This window comes from Harpegnathos saltator, unplaced genomic scaffold (genome assembly GCF_003227715.2).
Source record: "Harpegnathos saltator strain DR-91 unplaced genomic scaffold, Hsal_v8.6 scaffold518, whole genome shotgun sequence".
NCBI classification, from domain to species: Eukaryota; Metazoa; Arthropoda; class Insecta; order Hymenoptera; family Formicidae; genus Harpegnathos; species Harpegnathos saltator.
Genome location: NW_020230336.1, coordinates 285,001 through 307,348, shown reverse-complemented (window position 1 = coordinate 307,348; position 22,348 = coordinate 285,001). Strand labels below are relative to the sequence as shown.

Below are 22,348 nucleotides of genomic sequence, written 5' to 3'. Positions count from 1 at the left end.
GGTTTTCTCACTCCAACTTGTTGCACCAGTTCAGCAGTGCAGACAAAACGAACAGTCCTTATTTTTCTCCTTTCAAGGCCCAGTTCCACAACTTGCTTTAAACGGAGTTTAAAGCTAAACCAATGGTTAAAAGCACTAGTATATGCGCATTTACTATTGCTTTTAACCATTGGTTTAGCTTTAAACTCCGTTTAAAGCAAGTTGTGGACCCAAGAACCGGATAATGCCTATCCGGTTGCACTTTAAGGTGTAAGGTACAGAAAAGTGCAGTTAAGACGGAACGCGTACGTAAGTACGATTGTACGCTGGTCAGTAGCGGAGTCAGCGGCGAGTTTGATGAAACGAGAAGCGTATCGTACGCGCAAACGGAAAATGCGGCAGAACGTGATCGGCCGTTTCGTGTGAGCTCGCGCGACAAGCGAGTGAACGAAAAAGGAAGACGGATAAAATCTGTGATCAGCTATAGGAGTCAAGGTGTGCGAACGTCGAAAATGATACGACAATTTTGCTCGACACGCCCGTACTCCTGCAGGATCAAATGAGGGAAGCTGACCCTCATCGTCTCTCGAGATCTCAAACCCACAATCAGAATGGTTTCCCTGACGCGAGTCTGTTTCGTCGCGCTTCTCTATGGTAAGCGGCCATCGTGTTGGCGCTACTTCGAGAATGCCGAAAAATATCTTACGTGTTTGCAAAAAAGGACAAAAAAGAAAACGAGAGAAAAGTGGCTACACACACGCGGTTTTGCGCGATTTGACATAACTTGACACGTAGCCTGATCGATAAACAGACACACTCACCTGACACCCGTCTAATTCAATTCCCGTCGTTACAGCTCGTCATTTCACGCCGAACAATCGCATTAAAATGATCGCATTGGAATTTGATTCTCTTGTATTTCTCTTACGTGCGTTCTCGCTTCTACGATCATATCGTACATGCACTTGCGATCGAAACTGATTAATTGTCTCGTGAAGCTGCGCTCGGCAGATTTGACTCGCGTTGCGCGTCACCGCACGATCTTACGAGATCGCAATTGTCATTACTATCGTACACTGTTTGTCATTGAAATACATCTTAGCTTTTTCAGCAATTTTGACGCACACGGCAGCATCGCGCGTAATTGAATTAAGTGACAGGTGAGGGATGTGCTTTATGCCCGATTCTCTGCTGTCTATCGTTCTTTGATATACGTATCTTTCTTGCAGGTTTTTAGATATACACAAAGATGGACAATGGCTAGTCATGGTATGTTTATTGCCTGCAAGATATCGTCCTATACATTTGGAAGTTATAGCTAACTTTTTTTTTCAGATGTACGCGCCATGGTGCGCGCATTGCAAAAGATTAGAGCCAATTTGGGCTCACGTAGCTCAGAATTTGCACGCTACGTCGATACGAGTGGGACGAGTGGATTGCACCAGGTTTACTAGTGTGGCGCAGACGTTCAAAGTCAAAGGATTTCCCACTATTCTATTGTATGTACATTTCTCCTGTTTTGACTTGTATAACAATATCTTGCGAGTTTCAATTCCAGTTTAAAAGGTGAAAAGGAGTTTGTGTACCATGGCGACAGAACTAGAGATGAAATAGTGAAATTTGCGCTAAGACTAAGTGGCCCTTCTGTACAAGAGATAACAAGGACCCAAAGTTTTGACACCATAAAGAAAGAACGCGATCTCTACTTCTTATATGTGGGAGACAGATCTGGAATCTTATGGGTATAACTTTTTTTTTTAAACGATTTTACAGAAATAATCATCTATATGATATAGTATATCATACCACATTCTCCTCCTAGAAAGACTACAAGTTTAAAATATTCTCTGAAGCATATAAATCATTCGTCAAGGCATTTAGAGTCATTTCTCTATATTACAGGAACTGTATCATAAGACTGCAAATATATTTCAAGCGCATGCATTTTTCTATCAGTCCCACCCGAATGTTGTGAATAAACACGCGCCAGTGGAGAACGTTCCAGCATTGTTTGTGTACAAGGAGAGCTCACATTACAATTTCACCGGTGAGTCGAGCAAAGAGTGGAGGAGAAAGGATTATTATCTTGTGCTTTACGTTGACTCGCTTTAATATGCAACTCACAGGACATCATCAGATGGACGTAGAGAGAGTGAACGAGACACTCTACAAGTGGGTGAACGCGGAGCGTTTCCCGACATTTCCGAAAGTGACCAGGGGAAATATAAATCAGTTGTTCCTGACGAATAAGAATCTCGTTTTAGCGGTGGTCGAGGAAAATCAACTGGAAGAGGTCGCGCCTGATATGCTAGAATTCAAAGATATGATCGAATCTATAATCAAAAGCAAACGAGAGAAATATCACGAGTACGTTACACATCATTTTTGGATATACCTTCGATGGAAACGTTGAATATCAATATTGACATGAGTCGCGTTCACAGCCATTTTCAGTTCGGCTGGATAGCTAGTCCTGATCTAGTCAATAGCATAGCGATGATGGTGCTACCTTTACCGAGCTTAATTGTAATAAATACAACTACGAACCATCATCACATTCCCGAGGACGAGACAGGGAAATTGACCCCGTATGTAATAGAACTGTTTCTGGAACAGATTCGTGACGAGAGCGCTCCGGTACGATGCTAATGTTCCTCCAAAGATGCTTGCTGCCGATTCAGTGTCTCAACAATGTATTGATATCGATGAATTTTTAGCGATACGGTGGAAACGGCTGGCTGGTACGCATTTATAGATCTTGGTTTGAGCTGAGAACTACTCTGACTGCAATGTGGAAGGGTAATCCTACGTTGACAACATTGTTGTTTGGATTGCCAGCTGGATTTCTATCGTTAATATGTTACGGGACTTGTTGCCAAGATATCATGGATGCTGACGACGACGAAGAGGGTAATTTTTTTCCGAGACACTATTGTGTCTCTTGATGTATTATTGTGCGCATTTGGTGTGTGTGTGTGTGTGTGTGTATGAGCGTGCGTGTCTGTCCGTTTGTCTAATATATTAATAAAGACTTGGATGAGAAATATATATATATATATATATAATATATATATATAAATGTATATGTATGTATATATTTCTCTCATTCAGGTTTTTATATTAATTAATTTGTCAATTTTGCATCATTGCATACGTGTTATTTCCAGAGAGTACTGAATCGAGCCATATGAAGAAGGATTAAGAATAATTACGGGTAATGTCGTTCGAAATTCCGAGACTTTTTTTCATTATGTATATAAGCGCTTCTGATTGCGTTTGTTATACACTCTCATACTTGCCAAATCGTTCGTAAGAATGCGAGGAATTTCAGGCAACGACGCATATCGCTGTCATGTCATATAAAATGTCCTTCCTCTCTTCTCCTTTTAATAGTGATTAATCGTATATTTCAATCTTCTTGTTTCTTGTGATTGAGTTATGTGTCAAAAAGTGATATATATATATTATAGTGATATAGATATATATATATTCCACATGACAATACAACCTATCGAATTAAGCAAGCGTGTATACACTCGGGAAAATTTGTTTCTTTAACACAGCTTTAACAAAGATATAATATCAAAAATTTGTATATTAAAATGCGAATATTCACACATTTCGTAAAGTCCAATTTTATCACCATCAAATTGAGCATTGGTTATTTTACAAATATGAATAATATATAATGATAACAGTATATAGTCTTATGTAAGTCGTGCGGAATTGTTATTTGTTGTATCGTGTAGACTGAAAGTGTGATTGTGATCTCTCCTTTCAAAATGGAGAATAGTGTTATGTGAGAGTGTACTATCTTGTATTTGCCGAAAGAAATATCTATTTATATGTATCAAATAAAGAAAAGGAAAAAAGATAAAAAACACAAAATATTGAAAACATTTCTCCCGATAGATTGCCGATGCTATTTGTATAGATACACGCTATATTTAATTATTAAATGAGAAACAGTATTGGAAACTTCTACTTCTACCCATTATCAAGATTCTCGTAATCAATATTTATGACTTTTATTTGAATATTGAATAAAAATAAAGATATATGACTAAGCTTAAGAGTATGCAACCTAATTGTAAAGGATTACCTGCAACCTTTTGAAATCGAAAGTACTAAAATACACTGGTCATCCAGCAATATTAAACACAAAACTTGCACAATTGCTATAACTCCATATCATCATCAGAATCCAAGGCTGCTCTTCTTCTATCAAACTAGAACAGAATTTTAGGATTGTTACTAAACTTGCAACTCACTGCATTATCAGATTGCACACATACACAATCATACTATACTAACTTTGACAGTTGTTTTTCTCTGTGTTTGCTGACTCACACTCTCAAGTAAACTGATCAGTTCTTTTTCTCCAAGTTTGCCAGCTATTTGACCGCGCTGTGCCATGTTCACAAGCATTTCTTCCACCATTTTCCCCTTCTCTGGCTTTCCAAGGCAAAGTGTATTCACTGTATTCGATAAATGCACAATGTTAATAACGATTGGTATTAACTTACTCATGCAATATCAACAATATTTTTAATATAGAGAAGGTTACGTCTTGCTCTAGCCGATTGATCTAACACTTGAGTTAATATAGAATTCCTCATATCTTCCATCTGCTGCATTCTTTCTTCCATTGCCTGCTTATTGTCGACATTGTTACTCTAAAAAATTACATGCAATCAACAATCGTAATTCGTTGAAATACATATATAATTCACACTTAACCTAAATATTACGTGCAATTCTCTTCTATAATCTTCTGCAAGCTTTGAATAGTATCGTTAATCATTGCAATTATATTGTACATTTCATCCATCTTTATTTTCATAAAGTTTTATGCAGGACACCAATGTCCACAGACGACTTTCCTTAGTATACGCGCGGCATTTTACAGCGAAGTAAAATTACCTTGTACTGAGACTGCAATTGAGCCAGTCGTTGCTGTCGCAACACTTCGAGTTCCGGATCTGACATGCTTATTGCGCTCCGTCAGATTTTGACGAGATCAGACAATTAAAGATACAAAATTGCTCAATGTTTGATATGAAATGTATCTGTTATCCCGTACTCTTCTATCTGCAATGGGAATGAAAACGACCAACCCATTTGTTGAAGATTTATCGAATTGTGCTTTAGGTGCGTTCCGAGACTGGCTTTGGAAAGTTTGGTTTTAGTTATATGGTTAGTAAAAGACCGGTTGCACACAGAACGCGGAATACTGCGGTAGCCATTCAGCATCTTGCTTGCCCGGAAATAATATTTACGAACACGCGACATTTGGAACGTTGATTGGCTACTGAAATATTCCCTAACCAACTTCCGCTGCGCGGCAAACATGCCGCGCGTCCTGTGTGCAACCGGCTTAAGGGTCTGTTCTTTTTCGAAGAATTATACTGCAGCTGTCCCTGCTCGATTTGGATTTGATTCTTTGGCATAAATGTTGAGATTTACGCATTAATTATCTTATGGTCAAATGATAAGAAATGAAATTTTATTTGTAGAAAATAGAACTTCAGAAATAAAGATAAGCGACAAATTCTATATTTTATGTTTGACTTATTTTTAATGAAACCTAAGATTTTTTTTTTTAAGGACTTCCGTACTATTTCAATAAGTTGGAATGAAACAGATATATTTTCTCTCTCATTCTAACTCATTGTACTAATATGCGCTAGTTCAAAAGTACTTCGAGAAAGAACATACACAGACCTTTAATTTATTTCTCGTAGATTTTATCCTATTGCTTGTTTAACAAAATAAATAGTGATAAAAAGTATATAAAAATAAACAATGGTCATTTAAAATATATTGGAAATGGGATAGATAACGTTTAGAATATTTTGTAACTCTGGAATATTTTATCTTGTCTTATCGGTATCGACGTCACATGTGATACGAAGTACGTGGGATGTCAGTACACATAATACTATTCAAGGAGAGCTACGTTTCGTTATATCTAGACAATTATTGTAATATATAATGAAAATGATATAATTTTATTGTTTTATATATTTACATTACAGTTGAATATATATTTCTGTATTACTAAACAACATGTATATATACGTATGTATTCAATGAACTTATTACAAATATATATATATGCATGTAGTTGAATTATTTGCCAGTCACTGAGGTAATGTAGTAAGTATGAGTTCTCTTATAAGGGGCGAAACATCACAAGAAAGCTATGGTGTTCAAACATGAGTGCAATCAAGCAAGTTGCTATTAGATGTCTTTCAACATCAAGTTTCTCCACAGGTATAAATGTATTTATATCTAACCTAGATATAAATGTCACTTTTATAGCTTAAAACTTCCTAAAAGATTTTGTTCCTCCTTCCTCCCTCCTTTCCTCCCTCCCTCCCTCCCTCTCATTCTCTCTTCATCTAAATTTTTCTTTTATTAATTCTTTAAATAGATTTAACTGTAACATATTGATATAAGTAAAAAAATATCTCTAATTACATACCAAAATAAAATATTTTTATTTAGTTTTTTCTATTTACTAGAACATATTGATTCCGCAAATGATTATCGAATGGTTTTTTCCAGCAGCTGCTAGAGACATTACATATACGGGTATGTATGAAACCACACAAGATGATGTCCTCATGAAAGAGGTATGTCTTTATATCATCATGTTTATCATTTAAGAATTTCTAACTTTTTTAATTTTGTTTAATTTTGTTACTTTTTATGTTATAATTATACATTTTTTTTTTATACAAATAGGTAGGAGATTGCGGTGTGATAATTTTGAATCGGCCCAAGGTATTGAATAGTTTGAATCTGTCCATGATTAAAAAAATCCATCCTATTTTGAAGCAATGGGAATCTTCAAAGAGATTAGTAATGATAGAAGGGGCAGGTGATAAAGCATTCTGTGCAGGAGGTGATGTTAAGTCTATTACCACAGTATTACATGAACCAAACGGGGAGACTTTTGGGCAAGAATTCTTTAGAAGAGAGTATACGTAAGTTGATGAATGCGTGTTTACTCACAGATAGATATATTTTTATGTGTGTATGAAAACAAATAAGAAAATTTGTTTTCCTTCTAGCTTGAATCATTATATTAGTGTGTACAAGAAGCCTTTCATAGCTTTCATCAATGGGATAACCATGGGAGGTGGTGTTGGATTGTCTGTACATGGCAAATACAGAGTCGCTACAGAAAAGACACTCTTTGCTATGCCGGAAACAATGATAGGACTGTTCCCTGATGTCGGTGGAACTTACTTTTTGCCTAGACTGAAAGGAAAATTGGGTCTTTATTTGGGTCTAACAGGCCACAGATTAAAAGGTACGTGAAAACTATATTCTTCCTCTAAATTTTACATCATATGTATGTCATCTAGTATGTATATATGTATATGCATATGTGTGTGTACGTATATGTTTTGTTTAATAAAGGTGTTGATGTGCTTCTTGCTGGGATTGCGACGCATTACGTGCCATCAGAGAAACTCCCGGATCTGAAGCATGATTTGTCAACATCACCAAACGACAGCATCAATGACATTTTGATCAAATATCAGCCAAAGTTGAATTGCGAATTCAGCTTGGCGCCTCACATGTCACAAATAGAGCATTGCTTCTCTGCTCCGACCATTGAGGAGATAATCGAGAGGTGATATAAAAATAGTTGTTAAATTTGCAACAACTGAATTAACATTTGCTCTTCTCATGCAAAAATGTAAATAATCTTTGTGAAGACTAAAGGAAGACGATTCGGAATGGGCTCGGAAGAACGTGGAGATACTATTCCAAATGTGCCCGTCCTCTCTTAAAGTGTCAAAGAAAGCAATCGACGAAGCGAAAGAAAAATCTTTAGCGGAATGTTTGAAAATTGAATATAGATTGGCGTATACCGCGCTAGACAAAGCGAGCGACTTTTACGAAGGTAATCAGGAAGGATTCAATCGACATTGTACGACTAATTATTCTCAATTACGATTCAATTACGTTACAATTTGATTGTAGGTGTGAGAGCTCTCTTGATCGACAAAGATCAAAAACCGATGTGGAAACCTAGCACTTTGGCTAATGTCACAAATGAATATATTAATAAACGATTCGCACCGTTACCTGTCGAGTTGGAATTAGAATTGAGTGCGAGTAAACTGTGAGAACTGAGGAATGTACTTGGCAAACAATGGATTATTATTGAAACCATTATTAAATATTATTGTTATACATAATTTTATACTCAAAAGTCTATTAAAAGGACGAGCTTACTAATTTGTCTTTTCATTCCTTGCATAATAAATTTTTAATGATGTATATCGCGACTGTTATATGTAACAATCAATTGTTAAATACCATTTCAACAACACGAACAATTGGTTCAGGACACGATTATGTAAAATATTTCATTCGCGTGAAGTAACGAAACGGAGACGTCGTAAGTATATTTATTTTAATTGTTGCACAGGAGGGAGATGTGTGGTCTCGTAAATTCGATCTTTATTTCGGACGCGACTCTGTGCGATCAAGAATCCGCACAAGTGAGTTTACAAAAACGTATCGAACGAAAATTTGCCACAATTTACACGTATATGCGCTTACGAATAATTCTGTTTTTTTTGATAACAGTTTTTTTGATCCGATTAGATCGCATTGGCTTTCAAACGCAACGTATGTTATAACTGAAGATCATTTTATATCCGATGTGATATGTGCTACTTATTAACTGATGTTAGTTACACTTGATACATGCAATTTCACAACCAACAATTTCCTACCTAAAAACATAACGTAATTGCGGCTATTTAGTGATGGTGATCACAGTTTGACGAACTTTTTTATGCCATGGCGCGGAAAAAATTACAAAAAATGTTTTTACACATATATTCTAGTTTTTCTAAATAATAATAAATTCCAAACAACATACGCAACATTGACATGCAAATGCAAAGTTACGTGGAAAAATCAAACATTAGTGTAAACGCCTAGCAACGGAATATGAAATGCGTCGTATTTATTAGTTTGAATAATCGTCGCTTTCAAGATCGATCAAAGTCGAAGATAACGCTGACGCACGTGTGGAAATGCGCGTGCTGGTTAACATATCGATTCTTTTAATTTTTATAAATTACGTATTTGCACGCTTCTATATAACTTCAATTTTCCCAATGACTATAAAATTAGTATCTAACATTACACGTCATTATAAATAACTAATAGCTAACCCAAAATAAGTCTACAAAAACACTTGGAATTCTTAAATAGTTTATTATAGTTTTTATTTATCAAAACGTTTATTTCATTGTCCAGCGTGTCCAAGATTTCCTCAGTTGTGACTCGCAAAATGAACAGGAATCCACGTAAGATTCGCATGGGGCTTGAAGTATTTCAGAGGAAGGGTGGGAGAGAGAAAGAGATAAAGGGAAGTGACGGGCGCCACCGGGCTGCTTCGCGGATATTTAACATTAAAGAAAGAAACTCACGATTTCTATCATACAACATAGAGCGTTTTTGGTAACACTCGCTTGTTTTTTCTTTCTCTCTTTTTTTAAAATCTCCTGCATCTACTTATGTGTACAATTTCAAATTTCCGTGACTGTATTTATTATTTGTGTCAATGAAATGATTTTCCTCTCCCACTATCAAATTTGTACGAAGAGAATCATTACAGTACCGGTATTTCGACGTTGTCGAACGACATCGGCTAACCAGGAACCATAGAGAGGGAAAATGTTCATGAAACTGATCGTGTGTGTATGCGTGTCTGATACAATACATATACGTTTTCAATCGATATACTGTGCGAGCCAACGGAAGCCTTCCCCATATCCCTGCCTCTTCAAGACTGAGCACATAAACAGCTCCAGTGGACGGCCTGGTATCTCATTGCGAGAAATTTTACCCTAAAAATTGAATCACAAGTAATCTCAGTTCACAAGTATATACAGGTACATTCACACGAGACATAATCGAAATAATCGATATGACTCTTGTATCGCACGGCTGTACCTTTCCTGTTGTTTGTCCGTACAAATTGAAAAAGTTTCTTAGTTCATCCTCGGATGCTGCAGATGGTTTGTCGATCTTATTGCCTAATACCAGAACGGGGCACGCACTGAGTTGTTCGTCGGTTAACAACGCATCGAGCTCAGCCCTCGACTCGGGCAATCTTGTTCTGTCGCTCGCATCAACGAGAAAAACTATCGCATCGACAGCTGGAAAGTAATCTTTCCACACTCGGCGTGCTGGAAACATATACATATACATATATATATATATATAATCGTGTAACATCTTTGTATGTCGTATGTGACAAGTTGTGAGTTTGGAACAAGTGTTTTCATAAAATGTACACATCCATTTGCATACCTTGAGTATGGCCCCCGAGATCAAAGGTTGTAAATCTCATGTTTCCAATGGACAATTCCTCAGAAGCTGAAAAATATCAATTATTAATTAAACAATTCAACATAATCATCTGATCCTGACCAATTGTTGTGCAGGTTATAGTCGAAACAATCTCTTACTTCAGTGCGCATCATCATAGTAGTTTTGTATTTTTAAATATGTACAACTTGTTAACACAAGCAAGAAAACTGTTTGTATAATATATTCTTGAATATATAAAATATTCCTAATATTTTATATATTTAGAAATACTTTGTACATTTAAAAAAATATGATGAAAAAATTAAATAGAAAAGAAAGATAAATAGGTTAGGAAGTAAAATTATTTACTTGGATGCAACGTGGGCACATGTTGAGCTAAACGATCATCCTTGAGCATGTGAAGCAATGTGGTCTTGCCTGCATTATCCAAACCCAGGAAGAGAAGCTTACCACTCTTCTTCCACAATCCTGAAAACAAAAAAGTAACAATCTTACTAGGAAATTAAACTTACGCCAAATCTAAAGATATTCTTCCAAATTCTTTCAAATCTCTGGTACTTGTACGAAATTAGTTTATACAACAGTAATTGATGCTAATTATAATTCTTATGAAATATAATCTCTATTTTGCTTATTTCACTAAAGATGATGCAAACATATCGTATTGATTATCATTTTATGATAGTTAATTCCAAATTAACTTTAGATTGTAATTTCTAAGAAATAAGACTTATTTCTTGCAATATTTTATAATAAACAGTATGGAATATTTCTTAATGTCATTCATAATGGAGCATAAAATATCAAAATATCATATATTATGTATAACACACTCACTTTATAAAGTGACGTATCATCTGTATAAGAATGACATGGCAGTCAATATATATGTTTAGTAAATAGCATCACTCCTGTGAGACAAAGCTCTTTGTGTTCAACAGTTGTTTTCACAAGTCAAATAAAATAATTAACATTAAATCTCTCAACCACTTCCATGAACCATTTCCAACGAAATGACAGTGCAGGAAAATTATTGAGATCACATATGACACTTCCAATGATGAGTACGCATATTTATCATCTCTCGATATAACGGTTTACAATCGCAGCGTTATAATCAAATTACAATTCCCCCGTGCTTATCTCGTAGAATTTCTCCATCGGTCACAGGGCGCACATTAAAGTTCTAGTAAACGAGTTTCACTCACCGAGATAATTCAGCACCCCAGCGAACCAGTCCCAAATAAACATATTTGCAGCTGCGAGGGTGTTACAACACTACGTCCACCGTGCGTTCGTACGCGCGTACGTGTTAACTAACGAATGACTCTGCAACAATAAGGAAAGTTAACGAGATCACCGTTTGCCAACGTGACCGCCGATTGTGCGTCTCGCGCGCGCGATACAGCCGATTCTTTTAAATTCGCTGTCGCGACCTTGATTCGCTCGTCGCGCGTCCAGAGTGCTAGAGGTATAATCGGCATGAGAAACCCGGTGCGTCGTCGCCATCGTCACCGTCACCGTCGTCGTCGTCGTCGTCGCGTTGTCGTAATCTTTGTCGTTGTTTCGTCGTCGTCGTCGTTGCAGCGATACGTCGTGCGCGATCCTTCCACACTCCGTTGCACTTCTCTACACCTCCGTATGATTTCGGTGCTCTTTCTCTCTCTCTGCGGCAGTCTAATCCACACTCCTCTAATTATACACGCGAAAGGTGTAGGAGAGTGCAGTTGAGATGGAACGAAACCGCGACGTGGAAGTCATGACTACTCGCGCCGTTCCATTTAGCTGTTTATGATCAACGAACAATTTACAAATCGAAGATTCATGACTCACCGAACAATTCCCTCTTTCTCTCGTCGCGTTTCTCTCGTTTACTGACACTAAACAGTTATTACTTTTCGTGACGTTTGTCTCTCTCTCTCTTCCCCTTTCTATCTCTGTCTCAAGCGAATCACCGTCGGAATGTAATTCGACGGGTGACTGCCTCCAAGGATCGCGCGCGTCGCGCGTTCGAGAGCAACGATGAGAAAACCCGTTAACTCGCCGCTGGCGAGTTTTGACGTACCCAATGTGAAAAAAAACGTACAGAGGCCGCGGGGACGGAGAAAAGAGCTTTTCCTCCCATAGAAAGGGTAGCCCGACGAAGCCCCGTTGACTGGCAGTTGGCACTGGGTGACGTCTACTTCCGTTCGCCATGTTGCGCCGGAAAGGTGCTGTCCCGTACGCGCTAACTTTAAATATCCTCTACCGAACGCGTCGCACTGCGCACTGTGTAGTTATACGTGTGTGCGTAATTTTTTCTCAATGAGATCATTCTCCTTTTTCTTCAGAAGACATTTCGTACAAATCGTTTTCGATATTATAATTGGAGGAAATTACCTTTTTGGTAAAGGTAAAGTTTAAAGTTAGACGATAAAAACATATCTGACATACGATTTCGCTGAGGGTTGTAATGTGGTTGAAGTATAAATTTTAACATCTCTGCTGATTGATTTTATTAATAAACGTGATGAGATACTTTTTGTTCGGATGGACTTATCAAATCATCCTCATATAATTACATATTTAATTCTACGCGTGTCACAAATTGTCACGACGAAGAAAATAAGTGTTTACAATTGCTTATTGTACTTTACAAGAACGTCAAATGTCTTATCTCGAAAATGTGTGTGTCTTTCGTTGCGAAATTCTTGTTGAAAAAATAATTTTCATTTCCTATTCCGCGCTTCGAAGGAAAGTGGCGTAGAGGATAAACGGAAAAGTTGTGTAGAAATTATTATGTCACTACAAAGTCTTACGTTGACAATTTTTGGAAACGAACCAATTGTTGTTCAACACATTCACTACCAGTGGCACATATTTGTGACGCGGTAATCTTCTACGAAAAATATGTTGTGTAGCATCAGTGCATCATACACGCGACAACGATCATTTTTTGCCTCTTTTATGTGCACACCAATAAAGCTTGTTATACAAAAGATAAAAGACTGTTTTGCGGGGACGATATCCCCAAATAATTCATCGTAGCGAATGTGTTAAACTACCAAAAATGCATAATTATCGTATCGTACAAGATTAATCAGTGCGCCTGTGTCCAACGACGTACATCATATTAAATAATTACAGAAACATCGCAAGTTAAAAGAAGAGAGAGAGAGAGAGAGAGAGAGAGAGAGAGAGAGAGAGAAAGAGAGAGAGAGAAAAAAGAAGAGAAAACATTTAACCAAAAAACATGTATCGCTACACATTCGAGTCTTTGCAACTTAATCGCTTGGCGAACATCAACGACGCGTTGAAAATTGCACAGACACTGCAATTTGCATTGCACATTCCATGATGTATCTTCTCCTCTTCAGAGAGAAAGAGACAAGCTATACACACACTTACGTTTCCGAGCCGTAAAGGATAAATACACGGTGCACAATTCATGTCGCGGCTTTCGCGCGCAGATGCCACTTCGAACTCGCGAAAGACAAGGTGTTCGCGCTTTTATCCGCACCGAATTTTGCTTCCGATGTACGGTCGTGAAAGAAAAAAAGAAGGGGGGGGCGGGGGCTTTCTCTAAACTGAATCCTGATTAGTCTTATTCGTTAGGGATGAAGTGGACCATGACGATGAAATTCCGCTCAATTTGCTGCGTGGTAGAGCGTACACTCTGCCGGGCGGACCTTGCGTGTTGTTATCTTCCTGCAAAGTAGGAGAAAGTACTTCAGAGTTATCACCGCGTTAGGGTGAGATGCGACGGCGCGATACGATGTATTATTTGCGACCGAGTAGCGAGAACAAAAATTTTTGAGGAGCACTTTCGGAGCGTCCAGAGCATCAATAGTGTAAGTCAAAAGTGCGAACATCATCGATACATCGATGCATCGGTGCGTAAACCATTGAACCATATATTATTCGTGATAATCGAATTGATTTTTAAGCAAGTTTCGCGTATACATGTTGGATTGGTGAGCATATCATCATGTCGATATGTCGCCTTGCATATATTGCATTACATTTTCAATTTGCACTATCAAGCGTTTGTGCAATAGACAGCCGACAGTTTATCGACGGCAACCAATCAACGAAAGATATTTTGACTCTTCTGACCACTTTCGGTTGCGCGATCAATTTTTCGTCGCTACCTTCGTACCGCTTTACTCGTCTTGCTTCGGCAGATCTCTATAATTGGAGGAAGAAAAAAAAACTTTATCGTAACTGATTTGTGCATTTTTTAACATTTCGGTAAATATTCCATTCCCATTGCATCGTAATAAACGAACAATCCTCGGAGAGAAAACAAATGCTGGAAATGATACTTTCGAAAAGTCACGACTCTGCGCATTTGCCTTTGGTTTCATTGGCGCGTCGTTGATACACGGTAACGTATTCATATAGTCCTCCAGTACGTCAAGTGGAACAGGAACGGGCGAGAAATTAACGGCACGGAAATGAAGTATAAATATATACGCGATTGTGCGTGCGTGAGTGCACGTGCACGTTCTTACGGTGTCCTCAAATTACATATTGAACTCCTGCTGTCTCAACTTGGCTGGGACTTACACCGATCCACTCTAGGCCTTCCATATGTCCGACGTAGCGTTAAACACGAGTCTGGGCATCACCTGCGCTTGCGAGTTCGTGTTCACGCTGGAACTCGAGGTGACGATGGTCGTGAAGGTCGGCTGCTGCGAGCACGTCCGCATATGCATCGGCCAATGCACTTGTTGGCAAGGATAGTCGCAATACGCGGTATTCCAGCAACAGTAGAACAGTGCCTCCTGTCCACACTTGGCACACCACTGCTTCCGCTTCGTCTCCTCGATACACCGTACCTTGTCCTCCTCGACCTCCCGGCGTGCCTCTTGAACCGATCGCAGTTTCTCCGCCTCCAGACTCGCTCGCATCTCGCGCATCGTACGATCTGAAATCGCGACGACACATCTTTGGAATCTCTCTCTATCGTCTTCTCTAATCGATCTAATTTCGCATCCATCGTTTACTTGTTACTTGTTATGCAAATGCCACGTGAAAGTGAACTTGGATCAAATAAACACGAATTTTTATGCCCGCTGAGAAAACAACAAAAATATTTTTCTTTACATCTTCCAGAAGGATCTTTCATCAATGCCAGCCACTGAAACGCTACCGAAAAGGGACTTGCAAAAAAATGCATACGACGTAAGCTACGTAAAACGGACACGTACCAGCGTTGTGTTTCAATTCAGCCATTTGTTGCTGATGCTGCCACTTCATATGCTCGATCTGCATACGTAGAAAGAATATGGTAGCCTGATAACTGTCGGCGTTGCCGTTCTCGCTGTTGCAGTTTTCCGCCTCGGCTGCTTCCTTGTACGCTTCTTCCATCAGCTGACCCATTCTACGTGCCAGCTCTTGCGCGCTGCGATGTAGACGTGCGCTGATCGGTCCGGCCTCCGGTGGCAGTAATTGATAAACGTTGGAGGAAGAGGAGGAGGAGGAAGAGGAGGAGGAGGAGGAGGAGGAAGAGGAGGAGGATGTGTTGGACTTGCCGATGGAAGGCTGAACTGGGAGCTCGGCCACAGTTGTCGCCAACGGGCGGGAACTGGTCTGCGCGGTGCCGCGCGATTTATTCGGGAAGGTCTTTTTCGCCTTACTCTCTTTCTTCTGCGGTGAACCGTCCTTCGCTTCCTTTGCTAACACGTCCTTGTTCTCCGGATGATCCCTCACTATCGTCGCGGTTTTCTCCGCCGTCGTGCCGCCGTTGTTCACCACAAGGAGCAGCAGGGGCTTCGAATCGGAGGAGGGTGTGAACGATACAGGTGCTTGAAGATTTGTCGACTGGATGACAGGTCGAGATTCTATCCTGGGGGAAGTCTTGACGCTCGGCGTAGCGGGCGGTGACAGCGTTATGTCGATTTCCGGTATCTTCTTGGCGCTTGTCGGGTCCTTCACCTTACCGCTGGCCGACAGCGACCTCTTGCTGGTAGCCGGTCCGCTCGCATTCGGCATTGTCGTTAGCCGATTGTTTTCCTTGCTCGCGAACACGGTGGACTTGAGCGCCTTCTCAGCGTTCAGTTTCTCGACCATCTGCTTCTTCGGCTTATATGTCTTGATTAATCCGCCTTTAGCATTCTTTTGCGTCGACTTGGGCATGTTCTGAACGGCCTCCCGCTTGGTGGCAGCGTTGGCATTTTTCGCGAGATTCTTCTTCTGCGCTCGCGTCATATCGGACAATCTGCGAATCGATTTGGGCAACTGCTCTCTCTGACTCTCAGCGACTGATTTCCTCTCGTTCTTCGCTTTCTGCGAATTACTTTTGTCCGATACAGTTCTATTAGGGCTCGATGCATTACCGTTTTCAGTGTCCTTCACCGGCGCCGTTTTAACTCTCTTTGCTCCATTCTTGGCGGTTTTGTTTTGAGCAACTAATATGACCTCTTGGTCTAACTTCTCGCTTAACTTATCGTGATCACTGCTTAAATTACTCTGAGAGTTCGTAATAACGTTAGCGTCAGCAGAATCTGATTTTTGTACTTTCCGCGTCGCAGCAGCCTCGTCCTCCTTCTCCCGGTTATCGTCGTTTACGGCCTCTTTCGTAGCACTCAGTTCCCCATTATTCTCATTCACCGAGCCGTCACTCTGCAACTTGTCCTTGTTCGGACTCCGTTTCCTCGGAGGTAATTTTTTTCTCGAGTCGTAAGATTCGGAATTTACGAGACGATTGCTGGGATCCGCAGGATTATAATTCGGTAGAATGAGCGTTATCTGCATCGGATCGTTTGGATTGTACTGCACCTTGGGCGGTGCAAATTTGAACAGACCGAACATGAGTTCGAGCTTTCGGCAGTGACGTGTAATCTCACGTACGCATTCGTCCATGTCTGATTTCCTTTTACGTGACGACGGTGCCGGTGGTTCTTCCGAATATAGATAGAGATCCTTTGGCGACACCCAGGCGCGATCGTGTTCGCCGAAAAAACGCACATCTACGAAACCCTGCGAATTCACACGCGGCATCGCCTTGGCCGGCCAGAATGGAAATCCTTTTAGTTTGGCCCAAACGAGCGGATGCGGTCGACGACAAGGTTCGATGAACCAGGCTGGTTGAGGCCGAGGCAGATTCCGGCCGTGCGCATAGCAATCAGGACACGCTTCAATCTCCGAGACTTCAGAGCGTGCCACTTTGATAATCTGTTTCGCAGAGTTTGTTAGTTTCGATGTATCTGCATAAACACCGCCGCCTGAAAGATTGTATATTGTTAGATGTTAGAATATAATATAAACCACAGTTTAAGATATCCATAAGACTGTAATAGAGTCGGAGATGAAAAAACTCGGAAAAGTCGTGCGTGATTAAACGCATGCCGACACTTATAGGCCGTCTTATTAAAATTATACAACGTCAATTCACATACACGTGTTGAAGACGATGCAATTGTGTTGGATCCACTTGGCATCGGCCATGAACGCATCCGTGCTGCCGTAGAGCTTAGACCGCACATTAGACTCCAAGAGGCTCAAATCCATCGGCTTGATGACGTAATCCAAATAATTCGGCACTTCGACAAGGTCCACCGGCTTGCAAAACGGTTCAGACTGCGTCAAAGGTACAACATAATATACATGAAAGAAATTAACTTTACGTAACATAACACGGTGCGAAAAAAGAAACATAGACACGTACACCAGGGTAATCGCGCAGTCTCTCGACCACATGCTTGAGCAACATACACAATTGATCCACAGACAATTGTGCCATGGCTGTTGAACGCGTCTCCGCATTCTCGGCCGTTAAGATGGTCGCGCATTCCCCACATATCCATTTCTGCGGAGACGGCGGCGTCCCACCTATGCATCTACGATGCCATGAGCGAGGACAGGCGGTACAGCAAACGTCCACGGACTCTTTGTGACACCGCCAACAGAATCTGTCGCTCGTGTTCTTCAACTTTTTCCTTTTGCTTCTCGTGCCGCTCTCCTCCCCGTGAGAATCCACCGACGAAATGCTACAACTGTTGACGCGTTTTTCATACATGTGTTACTCGCAACGTATGTGTGTGCATCATACTTGCCTTTGACTCTTTCGTTTTCGTTTCAAAGCAGTCCCGCCTCTCGTTAAGTCCTTATTGCCTTCGTCGTTGGATTCCTTCTTATCACCCGTATCTAATGATGTGGCCATACTTCCACTTTCTTGCTTCTCCATTTCCTTTTCCACATCTGGTTTCTGTTCCTCATTCTCATCCTGTTCGATCTTGTTCCTATCCTGATTCTTGTCCTCATCCTGATTCTTTTTCTCATCCTGTTCATTCTCATCAGTTTCCAGTGACCTTAACTTATGTTTGTTTTGATCTTCTATGTTATCAGTATCTTTCTTCTCTTCTGTTGCAATGTCCTGTTCTGTTATCGAATCTTTCTTCTCTTCTACAATAGCAACATTATTCGGCTTATTATCCTCATTGACTGGTGGAGTAACTGGTGAATCCCTTTCAACTGTTTTCAATTCGGATACAGTTGCATCTGTATTATCCGTTGTAGGAGACTTCAGAGAGTTCTCAGCTGGTTCATTGGACGCCATTTTATTTGTTACCTTTAGCACAAAGACTGTTTCAGTCAAATACACATATATCTGACACAATTAGTATTTCAAAATGGTAAACAATGACAGACATCTGGCACTGAAGGAGGAAAGCATTGGTGACACAGATGCATGTGTCTAGTCTAAATTCACATATATTACCTATTTATATAATCACATGATCAGAGATATCAATATTATATGCCTTGTACAACAGTTAAAATAATGAGTTACTTGAAGATATTACACTTGGGCAATATATTTATTTCAGTAACATTTGTACACAGAAGATAAGAGTAGTGTAACAGTATTATTGTTTAAATCTTCTGCTTGTGAAATTTCTTACAATGATAACACTTGCCGCTATAGTTAATTGTAAGTTTTATTAAGCAGACTACAATATATACCCAAAAAAACTTGTAACATACACTGTTGCAGCACATTATCAGCACTCCTACAGTGGTTATCTATCTATCTTTCTTTCTTTCTCTCTATCTCTCACTCTCTCTCTCTCTCTCTCTCTCTCTTTCTCTTAGAGCACCACGCTTGTTACTCGCGAAAGCATACGGGTGTACGCGAGTTATCGCTGACGGTGAGCATAAACAGCAGCAACAGCAGCATTACCTTATGAAGAACCCGACGTATGATGCACCTGCGTGCCTTATTACTCTGTACAGAACAGTGCCTCAAAACATCCTTAATCGCCGATCGCGTATCCTTTTCTCTCGACCTAACAGATCGCTAATGTTAATAAATACTGAACGACAGAATCGACGGTCAGTGAAATCGTATCACTTACTCGCGCGACTTCACGTCGGAGAGCCTTCCTCTTCTTCTTCGTACGATGTCAGCCTTGCCCGCTACCGGTGGTGTCATCTCTCGCCGATATTCTTCACGACGTAGCGATCACGTGGTACTTTAGCTCGCTGCGCTTCTGACTATCGATAAGAAGGAGATGGAATTATTATGACAATTGTAAACATCGCGATTCAATTTTGCAGCGACAAGTGACGAACACCTATACGTAAATTTATCGTAATCGGATCCTCTTCTCTTCTCTCACCCGCGCTTCTTCCAACTTCCTTTTTAATCCTCTTTTCCTTCCTAATATACGCGTCAAACTCACTCTTACGACACATCGAGAAAGTTCAAACGTAACGCGGCTGAAGAGAGAAGAGATCCATTGCTTACTATTTCTAGAGATAACGTCGTTTCGTTCCTACTCCGGTCACCGTGGAGAAAGCTTCTGCGACGACTGCGACACGTCCTACGAAAGGCGTGACGAAAGATGAGGTTAGACCGGCTTCCGTTGTTTATTGCACGCTGCTCTGTTTTGTTCTTTCCTGTGAAAAGCAGTAACAATCCGCTCGTCGCAAAGGTTGTCATCCTCGAGAGCGTCATGCGACACGCGGAAATTCGTCCCGACTGCCAGAATTCGTCCCAATTATCCTCTTAACGACGCTCCGTTATGTCCTATTCGGTTGTAATGACGTAAGCTTGTGCGCGTGTAAATTGCGCAACTCCTCCCCCGATATCGATATCGAGTCGCGTAATGAGAGATCGTTCCTTTATACGTTTGCACAAATGGGTCGAGAGTCATTACACCGTTTCGCCCTTATTTAACAGGTTATGTGGTCCCGGTCACGTGGTGCACGAACCATAACCGCCCTCTTTCTTTCCACCCTCCCTCTCTGCTCCCCCGCCCTTGTCGCTTGCGGTGTTACGGAGAATATCGTAGCAGAGATAGTACAGAGTGCAGACGGATTGATGTGGCGGATTATGGATCGCGTAGATAGTAAACACTCGTACAACAGCTGTACTTTTATCTAGTCCGATTAAGATAAATGACGAGTATCGCAAATGAGGCTGTCGCGCGCTCAAGATTATCTACTAAAAAGTAGTTGATGTCGCAGATAAATCAAATTGGATCTCAAGGAGAAATTATGCTCGGGAACCATATCGTGTGACAGTGCTCGCTTAGGTTATGTTGTGCTGTCAAAGTGTTTATAGCATCACGAAAAACTCGTCGTATATTGCATATTCTGCGCATTCTCTGCGACCGTAAAGAACAGTCGAGGCCACGATGGGCGACCATATCGGCGATAACATACTAATTCCGCAAGTCGATAATGTCATGTTAATTGACAAGAGTGACGGCAGTAACAAGAGTATGGATGGAACACTGTGTATCAGCGGTCACCATCTTATTTTATCTTCCAGACAAAACGACGGCCAGGAGCTTTGGGTAGGCACGCTTGAGTAACCCGACATACGCGCACACAATGTTGACTCGATTGACAATTTTACAGCGACCTTTCTCTTTCTTCATACAGCTGATGAACCGAAACATCGACGTCGTGGAGAAGAAATTGAACACTCAGAGCGCCGGAGGTAGCATAATATTAAAATGCAAGGACTTTCAGATCCTCCAGTTAGACATTAATTCCACCAATGACTTAACCAATGCTGTGTTATCCATAGAGAAGCTGATATCGCTTGGTAAACTAATCGAGCAATCTCAAATATCATCTTGATGACATATGAGTTGTTCCTGATTTATTCTTGCAGATCAAACTCTACAATATCCATTCTTCTATCGACCACAGGCCTCCAACAACACCATCGTACAAATAGAAGATGGATGGACAGCGTTCGCGCCTGTCTCCGAATGGTCTATATTATTGGCGACACACGCGGACGAGTGGCGCATCAGTTACTTAAACAGAGATTACAAAGTTTGTAACTCATACCCATCGGCCGTAATAGTGCCGCGTCAAATAGACGACAAAGTTATAGTAGCTTCCGCCAGCTTTAGAGACGGTGGCAGGTTTCCTGTTTTATGCTACAGATACGAAAGCGGGGTAAATGATAAATTTTACACGCATATCACGAGAATCAACGATGCGACTGACGTTTACTCGAGTCCTGGCGATTCATTACAGAGCATATTGTTGAGAAGCAGCCAACCACTGTGTAGTGCTACTGGTAAAAGGTGCAAAGAAGATGAAAGACTGTTAAACGCGGTTCTGGGTCCCGGTAGACGTGGGTGCGTATGACGCGCTCATACCACGTGTGTTTATCAGTGTCACTGCAATTACTGCATTCTATCGGCAGGTACATAGTAGACACCAGGTCAGTTAATCAGGCGATAAGCGCTAAGGCCCGAGGTGGAGGTACGGAAATGGACACGGCTTACCCGCAGTGGCGCAAAGTACACAAGCCAATTCCTCGACCGCACGACTTGGCGGATGGTTTCTTCAAGTTGATAGACGCTTGCAACGACGTGAACAGTTCGACCTCGCAGTGGCTGTCAAAGTTGGATAGTAGCGGCTGGCTGTCCGCAGTGCAAAGCGCTTTGGACGCTGCTTGCGTCACCGCGCAGTGCCTGCATCAAGAAGTCGCGGCTGTGTTGGTGCACGGTACGCGCGTATCAACTATCACTTTTTTTTTTTT

At 40.7% G+C, this 22,348-nt stretch overlaps 6 protein-coding genes across 13 annotated transcripts in view; 3 read left to right on the top strand and 3 right to left on the bottom strand.

The window, feature by feature from the left end:
* Window positions 1–228: 228 nt before the first annotated feature.
* Tmx3 (Thioredoxin-related transmembrane protein 3) lies at window positions 229–3,888 on the top strand. 2 transcript variants are annotated; one of them, XM_011138103.3, is made up of 10 exons: window positions 229–633; window positions 1,082–1,139; window positions 1,209–1,248; window positions 1,315–1,478; window positions 1,538–1,721; window positions 1,882–2,026; window positions 2,106–2,346; window positions 2,424–2,616; window positions 2,697–2,889; window positions 3,147–3,888. In XM_011138103.3, exons 1-10 carry the CDS (start codon window positions 591–593, stop codon window positions 3,179–3,181), a joined length of 1,296 nt encoding a protein of 431 aa, XP_011136405.1. In that variant the 5' UTR covers window positions 229–590; the 3' UTR covers window positions 3,182–3,888. The 2 variants fall into 2 exon arrangements, with proteins under 2 accessions (XP_011136405.1, XP_011136406.1); XM_011138104.3 differs by having other exon boundaries at window positions 231–633; window positions 1,091–1,139.
* Window positions 3,889–3,988: 100 nt separating this feature from the next.
* Window positions 3,989–5,110, bottom strand: PDCD-5 (programmed cell death 5). Its single transcript, XM_011138102.3, has 4 exons — window positions 4,903–5,110; window positions 4,547–4,655; window positions 4,294–4,457; window positions 3,989–4,208 (listed from the first exon to the last, which is right to left on the bottom strand). The coding sequence occupies exons 1-4, from the start codon at window positions 4,966–4,968 to the stop codon at window positions 4,158–4,160; spliced, it is 390 nt and encodes a 129-aa protein (XP_011136404.1). The 5' UTR covers window positions 4,969–5,110; the 3' UTR covers window positions 3,989–4,157.
* Window positions 5,111–6,031: 921 nt separating this feature from the next.
* On the top strand, window positions 6,032–8,238 carry Hibch (3-hydroxyisobutyryl-CoA hydrolase). Of its 3 annotated transcripts, none has more exons than XM_011138106.2 (8): window positions 6,032–6,060; window positions 6,162–6,255; window positions 6,550–6,617; window positions 6,730–6,971; window positions 7,059–7,300; window positions 7,411–7,627; window positions 7,713–7,900; window positions 7,981–8,238. In XM_011138106.2, the coding sequence occupies exons 1-8, from the start codon at window positions 6,049–6,051 to the stop codon at window positions 8,124–8,126; spliced, it is 1,209 nt and encodes a 402-aa protein (XP_011136408.1). In that variant the 5' UTR covers window positions 6,032–6,048; the 3' UTR covers window positions 8,127–8,238. The 3 variants fall into 3 exon arrangements, with proteins under 3 accessions (XP_011136408.1, XP_019696113.1, XP_025158658.1); XM_019840554.2 differs by having other exon boundaries at window positions 6,033–6,060; window positions 6,553–6,617; XM_025302873.1 differs by lacking the exon at window positions 6,032–6,060 and having other exon boundaries at window positions 6,087–6,255; window positions 6,553–6,617.
* A 207-nt stretch (window positions 8,239–8,445) lies between these two features.
* Window positions 8,446–12,539, bottom strand: Sar1 (Secretion-associated Ras-related 1). Of its 4 annotated transcripts, none has more exons than XM_011138109.3 (6): window positions 12,419–12,539; window positions 11,562–11,682; window positions 10,702–10,821; window positions 10,333–10,398; window positions 9,973–10,208; window positions 8,446–9,866 (listed from the first exon to the last, which is right to left on the bottom strand). In XM_011138109.3, the coding sequence occupies exons 2-6, from the start codon at window positions 11,602–11,604 to the stop codon at window positions 9,750–9,752; spliced, it is 582 nt and encodes a 193-aa protein (XP_011136411.1). In that variant the 5' UTR covers window positions 11,605–11,682; window positions 12,419–12,539; the 3' UTR covers window positions 8,446–9,749. The 4 variants fall into 4 exon arrangements, with proteins under 4 accessions (XP_011136411.1, XP_025158660.1, XP_011136410.1 ...); XM_025302875.1 differs by having other exon boundaries at window positions 12,440–12,533; XM_011138108.3 differs by having other exon boundaries at window positions 12,187–12,532.
* A 644-nt stretch (window positions 12,540–13,183) lies between these two features.
* On the bottom strand, window positions 13,184–20,567 carry Zmynd8 (Zinc finger MYND-type containing 8). Of its 2 annotated transcripts, none has more exons than XM_011138112.2 (9): window positions 20,087–20,567; window positions 19,695–19,833; window positions 19,520–19,625; window positions 18,393–18,907; window positions 18,005–18,332; window positions 17,736–17,916; window positions 15,546–17,561; window positions 14,902–15,262; window positions 13,184–14,040 (listed from the first exon to the last, which is right to left on the bottom strand). In XM_011138112.2, exons 2-8 carry the CDS (start codon window positions 19,769–19,771, stop codon window positions 14,913–14,915), a joined length of 3,573 nt encoding a protein of 1,190 aa, XP_011136414.1. In that variant the 5' UTR covers window positions 19,772–19,833; window positions 20,087–20,567; the 3' UTR covers window positions 13,184–14,040; window positions 14,902–14,912. The 2 variants fall into 2 exon arrangements, with proteins under 2 accessions (XP_011136414.1, XP_011136413.1); XM_011138111.3 differs by having other exon boundaries at window positions 14,964–15,262.
* Window positions 20,568–20,644: 77 nt separating this feature from the next.
* Window positions 20,645–22,348, top strand: part of LOC105181376 (myotubularin-related protein 9) — a 3,347-nt gene continuing 1,643 nt past the window's right edge. Inside the window, exons 1-5 of the mRNA XM_011138110.3 lie at window positions 20,645–21,140; window positions 21,229–21,394; window positions 21,464–21,756; window positions 21,838–21,941; window positions 22,010–22,314. Coding sequence (XP_011136412.1) covers window positions 20,979–21,140; window positions 21,229–21,394; window positions 21,464–21,756; window positions 21,838–21,941; window positions 22,010–22,314 — 1,030 coding nt within the window. The 5' untranslated portion in view covers window positions 20,645–20,978. The remainder of the gene's footprint in view (window positions 21,141–21,228; window positions 21,395–21,463; window positions 21,757–21,837; window positions 21,942–22,009; window positions 22,315–22,348) is intronic.